The 12,706-nt window shown below is 39.5% G+C and overlaps 1 protein-coding gene across 3 annotated transcripts in view; it reads left to right on the top strand.

The window, feature by feature from the left end:
- The window catches only part of ALG6 (ALG6 alpha-1,3-glucosyltransferase), a 91,376-nt gene that overhangs the window by 40,928 nt on the left and 37,742 nt on the right, over positions 1-12,706 (top strand). For all 3 annotated transcript variants that reach the window (XM_058303461.1, XM_058303460.2, XM_058303462.1), the window contains one exon: positions 12,297-12,386. In XM_058303461.1, coding sequence (XP_058159444.1) covers positions 12,297-12,386 — 90 coding nt within the window. The remainder of the gene's footprint in view (positions 1-12,296; positions 12,387-12,706) is intronic.

Genomic DNA, 12,706 nt, shown 5'->3' with positions numbered 1-12,706 from the left:
GTGTCTCTTTTTTTGTTGCATTGTCTTGCTGTGTCAACTCCCCTTATGTGCAGCCCCACTCCTGGGCAGGCTGCACTTTTTTCGCACAGGACGGCTCTCCTTACAGGGTGCACTCCTTGCGCATGGGGCTTGCCTATGTGGGGGACACCCCTGTATGGCACGGCACTCCTTGCATGCATCAGCACTGAGTGTAGGCCAGCTTCACCACATGGGTCAGGAGGCCCTGGATTTGAACCTTGGACCTCCCATGTGGTAGGCGGATGCTCTATCCATTGAGCCAAATCCGCTTTCCTACTTGTCTAATCTTGTACCAGGTCCACATATATGAATTATGATAGTCCTGTAATATTTTCTACTGTTTTGTAGGGCAGTATGAACTCACTGTTCCTTTTAAAAATAATCTTGGCTATTCTTGTACATACATACTTTCCTTGTGAATTTTAGAATCATTTTGCAAATTTCATGGTGATCTGCTGAATCAATTTAGAGAAAATTGATGTATTTACACTATTGTATCTTCTTATCTGTGAGCATGTCACTTTTCATTCAAGTTTTCTTTTATATCCTTTTGTCAAGTTTCATAGTTTTCCTTTTAAAGAATTTCTATATTTCTTGTTTATGTGCCTGTATTTTATAATTTTTGATGCCATTTATTTCAATGCATATATTGTCGAGCCAAGGCTCCAGGCTACCAACTGCCATGGGAGCAGGTCCACCATTTGGAAAGTGGCAAAGATCATGAGTAGGATTCTAAATACTTCGACCTACTCCATGGTGCCATGGTATATTGTAGTCACCTAGGAAGTCATAACACATGTGAACAATGGTTGAAACGTTTTACTCATTGTTTTAGTTTCCTAGGCTGCTTAAAGCAAACACCACGAATGGGTCAGGAGTTCATTTGCTCATGGTTTTGAGGCCAGGAAAATGTCCAAATCAAGACATCATCAAGGCTGTGCTTTCTTCCCTAAGACCCACTGCTGGTGATCCTTGGCTTCTCTCTCAAGTGGCAAAGCATGTGACAATGTCTGCTGATCTTTCCCTTTTCTTCCAGGTTTTATTGGTTTCAGCTTCTTACTTCTGTGGCTTTTTCTCTCTGTATGCATTTCATTCTCTTATAAAGCACTCCAGTAAGAGGGGATAAAGACCTATCCTGGATAAAGTGGGTCACACCTTAACTGAAGTAGCCTCATCAAAAAGTCCTGTTTACAGTGGGTTGATGCCCATAGGAATGTATTAAATTTAAGAACATGCTTTTCTGGGGTACATAGTGCTTCAAACCACTACAGTCATATAGAGAAGAGATGGAGCAAGGTCACCTTTAATAGTAGATGTTGGCCATTAGATCCTTCCCGACAACTGATATAGGGCGATGGGCTGTGCATATCCTTCTTGTGTCACAGTGGGGAGACCCCATTCCCTCCCTTCCAGGAACATAAATACTGGTAGGGTTGGTAAGGTGCCACATGACACACACACTTAGACAATGCATAGAAGTTCACTGTGTACCTGGAACAGGGGAGGATTACCCTAATATGGAAGAATCTGAATGAAGACACAAGTTTGATGCCCATCCTCCAGATAGGGGAATGTTCCAGGCCCAGGACTAGTAAAGGTGGTAGGACATTTGATGGCTACTTCCCCCCCCCCCCCAAAATATTTATTGAATACCTATTATATTCCAGATAAAGGTTTAGGCAGTATATAAATTTATCCCTGATCTCATGGAGTGTCTAATTTAGTGAGGGAATATTGATAATAAGCAGTAAAAAAATTAATATATTACGTAGTATGTTATAAGGTGATACATTCTTCAGAAAAAGAAAAAATAGAGTAATAGAGCATGGAAATGGAAACTATTGTGCTAGTGGGAGGAATGGGGGAAGTTTGTTGGAGCAAACTGGTATTCCGTAGTGATTGTATAGGCCTCTTTGGGAAGGTGAAATTTGAGAAAAGTCTTGGAGCGTTAGCTATGCAGCTACCTGGAGGAAATGTGTTCTGGGAACAGGATAGCTAGAGCAAAGCCCCTAATGTGAAAACATGACAGGCCTATTCAAAGACTAGCAGGGAGGAGGCCAGTGTGACGGAACAGTGTGAGCAAAGGGCAGAAGTAACGGGATCAGGTTATCTTGGACTTTGGCTTTTACTCGGTAAAATGGGGAGTCAAGGGATTTGTTTTCTTTCTGTGTTTTAACTGCTAGTGCTGGTATATATAAGAAAGCTGTATCTACATCTAAATATTGGTCTTTTATCCATCTGCCTTTTTGAACTCTCTTAACAGTTTTTCAGTGGATTCTCTTGGATTATCAAGGAGGACAGTCATAAACTATAAATCATGACAGTTTTGTCTCTTTATTTCTTATTACATGGCATGTGACCCTCTAGTATGATGTTGAGTAGTGGTTGTAGTAATTGACATCTTTGTCTTGCTCCTGATTTTAATGGTCTAATAATTCTCTATTACCTGTAGTATTTATTGTAGGTTTCTGGTAGATGCTTTTATCAAGTTAAGTTTTCTTTCTATTCGTAAGTATATTAAACAGCATTTATTAAAAAAAAAAAAGGAATTGGTATTGAATTTTAGCAGAAAACAATTCTTTTAAGAATTTATCAATGATATTTAATTTTTCTCTTTATTTACTTTTTTTTTTTTTTTGAGGTAACTGGGCCAAGGATTGAACCTGGGACCTTTTTTTTTTTTTTTTTTTTTTAAAGATTTATTTATTTATTTAATTTCCCCCCCTCCCCTGGTTGTCTGTTCTTGGTGTCTGTTTGCTGCGTCTCTCTTGTCTGCTTCTGTTGTCGTCAGCGGCACGGGAAGTGTGGGCGGCGCCATTCCTGGGCAGGCTGCACTTTCTTTTCACGCTGGGCGGCTTTCCTCACGGGCGCACTCCTTGCGCGTGGCTCCCCCACGCGGGGGACACCCTTGCGTGGCACGGCACTCCTTGCGCGCATCAGCACTGCTGCATGGCCAGCTCCACACGGGTCAAGGAGGCCCGGGGTTTGAACCGCGGACCTCCCATATGGTAGACGGACGCCCTAACCACTGGGCCAAAGTCCGTTTCCCTGAACCTGGGACCTTGTGTGTGAGAAGCCAGCTCTCAACCATTGAGCCACATTGGCTCCCCAGAATTGTTTTTTTATTTGTTTGCTTGTTGTTTGTTTTTTTGTTTTTAGGGTGCAGGATCTGAACCCAGGACCTCTTCAATGTGGGAAGCAGTCACTCAACCTCTTGAGGCACATCTGCTTTCCTCTTTAATATTTTAATATGGTGGATATTTCCTTGATAAACCTTCTGATTTTGAATTTTTGGTATATATTCAACTTGGTCAAAACTTTAGAAAGTATATGGCTACATTCAATTTGCCAATATTTTAGGGCTGTTGCTTCTTTAATTCTATTACTTCTCCTTTTGAATTACTTTATTTTCTTTCTGAAGAATATATTTCATTATTCTTTCAGAGGGAGTTTGTGGGTGGTTAATTTTCTGAATCCTTTCTTTTCTGAACTATTTTTATTTTGTTCTTACAGTTGAATGTTAGTTTGAATGTAAAATTGTAGGTACAAAATTACTTTCCCTGAGACTTTGAAGATGTATATCCTTCATTATCTTTTTATGACTGACATGGCCAATGAGAAGTCTGTTATCAGATTATTGTTCCAGTGTGGGTGATTCCCCACCCTCTTTTTTTACATGTTTGTTTTTTGAATTTCTTCTTGTTCCTAGTATACTGGTATTTCATTATATCTTGTATAGATATGGGCTTTTTTTTGTTCATTGCTTAGTATTTTTTAGAGCTTTTCAGTGTAAGAAATCATATATATTTTTCCTGTTCTGGGAAATACTCTTTTTTTAAATGGCTTTGTGTATTTTTTCCCCTCTATGCCTTATTTTTTAAAAAGATTTATTATTTATTTATTTATCTCTGCCCCGTTGATTGCACTTGCTGTGTTCGTTCATTGTGTGCTTGTTTTCCCTTTTAGAAGGTACCAGGAACTGAACTTGGGACCTCCCATGAGGGAGGGAAGCACCTAATCGCTTGAGCCACCTCTGCTTCCTGCTTTTTTATGTCTCTCATTATGTTTTCCTCCTTGTGCCTCTTGTTGCATCAGCTCGCTGTGCCAGCCCTTTGCTTCAGCTCACTGTCTTGTTCATTCTCTTTAAGAGGCACTGGGAACTGAACTCAGGACTTCCCATTTGGTAGGTAGGAGCTCATTTGCTTGAGCCACATCTGCTTTCCTCTCCCCTCTATATTTTCTGTTCTTCTGGAACTTCCATTAAGGGGAATTTTGTATTTATTAAATCATAGGTATTAGAATTTGCGTATCAACTAAAGGTACTTTGCTCCTAATAGTTATTTAATAAATATTAATTCCCTTCCTATTCTCACTGCAAAAACACTACCAGTAATGGGACAGATAGACATTGTGTCCTCTCCCAACCATAGCCCCCATAGGATGCAATGAAAAGAACACAGCATCTATGATATTCTGAAAAATACATAACTTGAATCTAATCATAGGGAACAGTGGACAGATGTAAATTGAGGGACCTTATGCAAAAATGTCAAGATCATGAAATGTAATGAAAGACTGAGAAACTCTTTGAGACTGAAAGAGACTCGATTCATGACAACTCAGTGCAGTAGGTGATCCTGGGTTGAATCCTTCTCTATAAAAGATGTTACTGAAACAATTGGTGAAACATGAGTGAGGTCTCTGGGCAAAGAGTATACAGAAGTTCTTTGAACCGTTCTTCTAACTTTTCTGTAAATTTGAAACTCTTTCTAATAAAAAAATTTTTTTAAAAAGCAAAAGTCCTATAATTACTCTGGATGATTATCTTGAACAATAACTCTTTGAATGCAATTTTAAATGTGTGGCAGCCAGTCTTTTTTTCTGATGAAACATCCTCTGAGATAACATGGGAATATATATTTTAGGTGTATCTAAAGTATATAGGGAAGCAGACTTGGCTCAATGGATAGAGTGTCTGCCTAACACACGGGAGGTCCACGGTTCAAACCCAGGGCCTCCTTGACTCGTGTGGAGCTGGCCCACTCTCTGCTGATGTGCGCAAGGAGTGCTGTGCCACACAGGGGTGTCCCCTGCATTGGGGAGCCCCATGCACAAGGAGTACACCCCATAAGGAGAGCCGCCCAGTGCAAAAGAAAGTTCAGCTTGGCTAGGAGTGGTGCCACACACGGAGAGCTGACGCAGCAAGATGACGCAACAAAAAAGAGGCACAGATTCCCAGTGCCGCTGACAAGAATAGAAGTGAACACAGAAGAACACGCAGCAAATGGACACGGAGGACAGACAACTGGGGCGAGGGGGTGGGGGGAAGGGGAGAGAAATAAATAAAAATAAATCTAAAAAAATAAAGTATATAGGGAAGCAAATATGGCTCAACGGATAGAGCTTCTGCCTACCATATAGCAGGTCCAGGGTTCGATACCTAGGGCCTCTTGGCCCGTGTGGTGAGCTGGTCCACATGGAGTGCTGCCATGTGCAAGGAGTGTCGCCCCGCATAAGGGTGCCCCCCCCGCTCAAGGAATGGCCTCCATGCAAGGAATGGCCCCCCATGCAAGGAGTGCAGCCCTCGTACAGGAGAGCAGAATGCCCAGGAGTGGAGCCACCCACAGTGAGCTGACGCAGCAAGATGACCCAACAAAAAGGAGACACAGAAGAGACAATATGAGATGCAGCGGAACTACAAGCTGAGGTGGAGCAAGAGAATGATCACCTCTCACACTCTGGAATGTCCCAGGATGGGTTCCTGGAGCTGCCGAATGCGAATACAACAGACATAGAAGAACACAGTGAATGGACACAGAGCAGACACTGGGGGGCGTGGGGGGCGGGGGCGAGGGATAAGACGGGAAAAAAAGCATATAAAGTAGAAGTATTAACTAGTTGCTTTGTTTCTACTGGTAGATTTTGAAGCTTTATCTGAAACACTTTTAAGGTATCTTCTTCCATGCCTCCCTCCTCTTCTTTATGAATTTCCATAAGAATGGGGAGCACAGTTGTTAGTCCTACCATTCTTTCCTTCCAATCCAACTAGTGACTTTATGGTTTTATATATCCTTGTATGCTTACAGCTTAATGTCATCACCTCCTTTACTTACCTATAGTGGATATCAAGGATTAAGGTAAATGAAAAATAGCTTTTGCCCTATAAGAAGCTGAATATTAATTCAAGTTGTATTGGTCAAAATGTGATTCTTGAATTATTCTTTGATTTTTCATTGCTGAATTCACTTCAATTGTTTTGTGGCTAATAGCCAATTACAACTAAAATTTATTGAACACTTAATGCCACTGACTTAATAGCTTTATATGTTTAACTCAATACTTGACCCTTTGAGGGAGATACAATAAACTTTGCCATGTAGTAATATGGATTTGAAAATAACAGTAGGTCCTGTCTTTTATACAGCTCTGTCTAGGGAAATGGGTCCTCTGATCTCTACTATTTGCCTGGCCCAATCTACCAGATTCAGATTCTCAAAAGGGACTCCCAGCTATTTCAGAGGTTATTGGACTCACTGCTTCTTGGCTTGAAGTCCCAACCAGACACAGGACTCAGAATTGTTCACAAGGATCTTTATGCTGGAGTGGACATCTACTGCCAGCTGGTACCACATTGTGTCCAGATCTCTTGGTTATCTAGCATGCCTTGATAATTTTATTAATGCCCACTCCCATATGAATTTACATTTTATTTGACAGACGCTTAGAAAAGCAGATCTTTTGAAGATGAACAGCAGGTTATTTAATGGGATCATATTGAATGTTAACTTAAAAATTATTTTCATCTCAGAGTAAGAGATTATGATGCTGAGGAGTTGTGACCCATTTGAAACAGGCTTATGAACAACAGTTATGTGTAGGTTGTAAAGTTTGTTCTCTATTGTCATAAATTACTCTTGTGACTGAGAAAATAAATTGAATAGAAAAAGCTGCCTAATTAAAGGATACAATTAAGAAATCTGTTTATGTAAACTTAATTTTCATTTCTTATGTCAGGGTAGTTGGATATTGTTCCTTTCTTTTCTGGCAATCTGGGGAAACCTATCAATTTATGAACATTAAATGTAATTTTCTTCTTTAATTCACAGATTCTTACATAGTAGTTTCCTTAGTTTGCCAGGGCTGCTGTGACAAATACCACAGAATGGATTGGCTTAAATAATAGAAAATTATTGTTTTGGAGACTGGAAGTCCAAAATCAAGGTGTAGGAAAAGCCATGCTCTCTTCAAAAATTCTGTAGTGTTCTGGTGATGGCTTTTGCCAGCCAACTGTCATATGGTGATCTGCCTCCTTTCGTTCTTCCTCTGGTTTCTTCTAACTGACTGAGATCCAATTTCCTCTGCATAAAAGGATCCAGTCATATGGATTATTGCCCACTCTGACTGAATTTGGTATCATCTAAATATGATTTTCAAAGATTGTATTAACAAATGAGTCCACACCCACAGGACTGGTGGTTAGGAATTGAACATGTCTTTTGTTGGGGACATGATTCAGTCCCCAATAGTAGATTCTCATTACATTTTTGTTTTTTCATTTTTTTATTAGAATAGTTTTAGGTTTAAATTCAGAGGGTTTCACTTTTACTTTATTAAATCAAGATTGGGGCTTTGATTTGACCACGATTCATTGGGGTGTGCAGGGCTGAGTCCCCGCCTCCCTTTGTGGGCTGATAAAACAGACTCTCAAACACCAGAGAGACAGCTCCATTAGCCACATCAGAGGCCTCAGAGACAGAGGCCCCAGAGAGATGAGCCTGATAGTCTACAGTTGACCTTGCGAAGAGAGCAGACCTGCTTAGCTTGGAAAGAAATGAGCCTGAGCCCCCTGTGAGAGAGATGAACATTATGCCTGTCTACAGCTGAGATTGTAAGAAGCTGGCGCCATGGAGTCAAAAGAGAAAGAAAGGCTGAACTTTCACAGTTGTTGCCTGCCATCTTGCGTCAATACATAGCAAATGACTTTGGATAAGCATGTGTCTCTTACAGTGCCCTGAGTTGGACTCTTTAGTGCCTTGTGACTGTAAGCTTCTACCCCAAATAAATACCTTTATAAAAGCCAACATATGTCTGGTAATTTGTATCAGCATGCCTTTGGCTGATTAATATTTCAATCCATAGTTTATTTTATGGTTCACCCATTGTGTTGTTCTCATGACATATCTAAATAGTTTTCAAATAAATTCTTATTAAAGGCCTACCTATTCTAGGAAGCATTTCTCTTTCCATAACCAAATCTTTTACTTTCTATTGTGATTTTATGTTGTTGCTCTTATTTGTAAAGCTTTTCTTTTAGTAATATACATGACTTTAGATTTTCTCTTTCAACCACTGTCTTATCTATATATTAGCATTGCTACTTACAAACACAATGATGTGCTTTCACCATTTCTATTAATTTCCAAAATTTACAAACAACCTTTTTATCAATTCTGCACAGATTAATCCTTAGCAATCTTACCTGGTGACCTATAATCTAGTTATTAACTGCATGAGTTTACACAATATATTTATTTCATAATAGCACAGTCATACATATTTGTCCTTTTTGGTCTGGCTTGCTTCACTCAGCATAATGTCCTACAGATTCACGTTGTCATATGCTTTGTGACTTCATTTCTTCTTACAGCTGCATAATATCCCATTGTATGTATACACCACAATTAGTTTATCGATTCTTCCATTGATGGACACCTGGGTTGTTTCCATCTTTTGGCAATCGTGAATGATGCTGCTTACGTGAACATTGGTATGCAGATGTCTGTTCATGTCACTGCTATCAGTTCACAATGTTGTGCTATTATCATCACTATCCATTAGAAAAACTTTTCTGTCATTCCAAATAGAAACTCTGTACAGTCTAAGCCTTAACTCCCTGTATTAGTCAGCCAAAAGGGTGCTGATGCAAAATACCAGATAGTGGTTGGTTTTTATAAAGGGTATTTATTTGTGGTAGTTGCTTACAGATACCAGGCCATAAAGCATAAGTTACTTCCCTCACCAAAGTCTTATTTTCATGTGTTGGAGCAAGATGGCTGTCGATGCCTGCGAGGGTTCAGGCTTTCTGGGTTCCTCTCTTCCAGGGTCTTGCTTCTCGCTGGGTTCAGGGTTCCTCTCTTCCCAGAGGCTTGCTTTGCTTTCCTCTGTGTGCTTACTTCCCGAAGCTCCAGCTTAAGACTTTGGCATCAAGCTCCAACATTAAGAACCCTTAACTCTGTCCTTTGCCATGTCTTTTGATGTGCCCTAATGATGTGGCCCAATCAAAGCCTGAATCATAACTTAATCATGCCCAGGTACAGACCAGATTACAAACATAATCCAATACCTATTTTTGGAGTTCATAATCATAGCAAACTGCTACACTCCTTATCACCTACGCCTACACTTTCCACTGGTAACCTGTACTCTTAATTTCTGCCTGTGAATTTGCATATTCTAATTATTTCAAGTCAGAACATACAAAATTTGTCTTTTTTTGTCTGGCTTATTTTATTCAGCATGATGTCTTCATCCATGTTTTAACATGGATCGAGTCTTCATTTCTTTTCATGGATGAATAATATTCCATTGTATGTATGTACCACATTTTGTTTATCTGTTTTTCAGTTGATGGATATTTGGGTTGCTTCTTTCTTTTGGCAGTTGTGAATGCTGCTGCTGTGAACCTGGGTGTGCAAATATCTGTTTGAGTCCCAGATTTCTTTTGGGTATATGCCTAGAAGTGGGATTGCTGGGTCATATAGTAATTCTTTACTTAATTTTCTTGGGAGCCATCAAACTGTTTTCCATGTTGGCTGTATCATTTTACATTCCCACCAACAATGAATGGTGTTCCTATTTCTCCACATTCTCGACAATATTTGTAATTTCTTTTCTTTTCTTTTTCTTTTTGGTACTGGGGTCCAGGGACTGAACCCAGGACCTCGTATGTGGGATGCTGCTATGAATATCAGTGTGCAGATGTCTGTTTGTGTCACTGCTGTCACAAAGCACTTCTCTCTTTTTTCTTTGTTAGTCTAGAGGGGTTTGTCAATTTTATTATCTTTATAAAGAATCGGCTTTTGGTTTTATCGATTTTCTCTATTTTTTTTTCTCAATTTCATTTCTGCTCTAATCTTTATTATTTCTTTCCTTCTGCTTGCTTTGGAATTGACTTGCTGTTCTTTTTCTGATTTCTCCAGAACTAAATCTTTGAGTTTGGCTCCTCTTTTTTTTTTTTAAAGATTTGTTTTATTAATTTATTTCCTACCCCTTTGTTGTTTGCACTTGCTGTCTGCTCCCTGTGTCCATTTGCTGTGTGCTCTCTCTGTTTTCTCATCTTCACTTTAGGAGGCACTGGGAACTGAATCTGGGACCTTCCATGTGGGAGAGAGGTGCTCAGTTGCTTGAACCATCTCAGCTCCCTGCTCTTGTTGTGTCTCTTATTGTCTTTTCTTTTTGTTCTCCTTTGTTGCGTCATCTTGTTGCGTCCATGCCTGCCTGTTGAGCCAGCTCGCTGTCTTCTCCAGGAGGCACTGGGAACTGATCCAGGGACCTCCCATATGATAGGTGGGAGTGCAGTTGCTTGAGCCACAGCCACTTTCCTCTTCTTTTTTAATATAAGTGTTTAGGTCTATAAATTATTTCTCTCTCAAGACTGCCTTCGCTGTATTCTGTAAGTTTTGATAAGATGTGTTCTAGTTTTTGTCTTAATATATCTACAAATTTCACTTGCAATTTCTTTTTTGACCCTCTGATTACTTAGGAGTGTTGTTTAACCTCCACACAGTTGCAGATTTACCCTTTCCTGTCTATTATTGATTTCCAGTTTCATTCCATTATGATCTGAGAAGGTTCTTTGCATAATTGAAGTCTTTTTTTAATTGAGAGGTGCGACCTAACATGTGGTCTTTCCTGGAGAAATGTCCACGAGCACTTGAAGAATGTATAACCTGCTGAGTTTAGGTGCAGTGTTCTGTATATATCTGTTAGGTCTAGCTTGTTTATCATATTGTTCAAGTTCTCTGCTTCCTTGTTGATCTTCTGTCTAGTTGTTCTGTCTAATGATGTGAGTGGTGTGTTGAAGTCTCCAACTATTATTGTATGTCTTTTATTTATTTATTTATTTTATTTTTAAAATTTTATTTATTTCTCTCTCCTCCCCCCCCCACCCCAGTTCCCCAGTTGTCTGTTCTCTGTGTCTATTTGCTGCATGTTCTTCTTTGTCTACTTCTGTTGTTGTCAGCGAGCGGCATGGAAATCTGTGTTTTCTTTTGTTTTGTCATCTTGTTGTGTCAGATCTCCGTGTGTGCGGTGCCATTCTTGGGCAGGCTGAACTTTCTTTTGCGCTGGGTGGCTCACCTTACGGTGCACACTCCTTGCGTGTGGGGCTCCCCTACGCAAGGGGCACCCCTGTGTGGCAAGGCACTCCTTGCATGCATCAGTACTGCGTGTGGGCCAGCTCCACACGGGTCAAGGAGGCCCAGGGTTTGAACCGCGGACCTCCCATGTGGTAGACAGACACCCTAACCACTGGGCCAAGTCTACTTCCATATTACTGTATGTCTTTTTCTCCCTTCAGTTTTGCCAGAGTTTGCCTTATGTGTTCGGGGTACCTTGGTTACGTGCATAAATATTTATGACTATTATATCTTCCTGGTCGATTGTTCCTTTTGTTACTATATAATGGTCTCCTATATCTTTTATAACTTTTTTGCATTTAAAGTCTGTTTTTGGTTACTATTTGTGTGGGCTATCTTTTTCCAACCTTTTCACTTCCAGCTGGTTTGTATCTGTGAGTCTAAGGTGAGTCTCTTGTAAGGAGTATATGGATGGCTCATGTTTTTTAATCCATTTGGTCAGCCTGTATTTTTTTAAAGATTTATTTTATTTATTTATTTTCCTATGTTTATGTTTGCTGTCTACTCTCTGTGTCTGTTCTTTGTGTGCTTGTCTTTTTTTTTTTTTTAGGAGGCTCTGGGAACCGAACTTGGGACCTCCCATGTAGGAGGGTGGCGCCCATTGGTTTGAACCATCCCTGCTCCCCAACCTATATCTTTTGACTGCGGAGTTTAATCCATTCACATTCATTGATATTACTGTAAATGCATTATTTACTTCTACCATTTTAATCATAAAATATTTTTAAGGAGAAAAGACAGAAATGGATAGATGAACTTTTTTTTTTACCTTATTGCATCATTATTTAATTAAATGAGTTGTTAAATTATAAGTCTATTTCTTGAATATTGCTTAATGGAATGGTTCTTTTATTTTTCCAGGTATTTTAACACCAGTGATAACAATTTACAGTATTGGGGATTGGATTATCCACCTCTCACAGCTTATCATAGCCTTTTATGTGCATATGTGTAAGTTTTTCTTTCTTAATGTACCTTATATTCATGGTTTTAGCAGATAGAGTTAGAAACCATGTGATCTGTCTTTATTGACTAGATGTTGTAGCTTCTATTGTATTAGGGAATTGTAAAGCACTGTGCCTATACAATCAGGGTTTTTTTTTTTCCATTTTTATTTTTCAATGAGGTTTTAAGAAAGGTAACTATCAGAGTTTGTATATTCCTTAATATCTTTGGTGTACAGGCTAAAAAACAAAATTGTTTTTACACTGGAAGAATTGTGAAGGTAAGGCTTTGACTTCCACATTGTATGGTTTTGTTGAAAGATGAGC

Source organism: Dasypus novemcinctus, chromosome 9, assembly GCF_030445035.2.
Source record: "Dasypus novemcinctus isolate mDasNov1 chromosome 9, mDasNov1.1.hap2, whole genome shotgun sequence".
Taxonomy (NCBI): Eukaryota; Metazoa; Chordata; class Mammalia; order Cingulata; family Dasypodidae; genus Dasypus; species Dasypus novemcinctus.
This window is presented reverse-complemented; position numbering and strand designations above follow the sequence as displayed.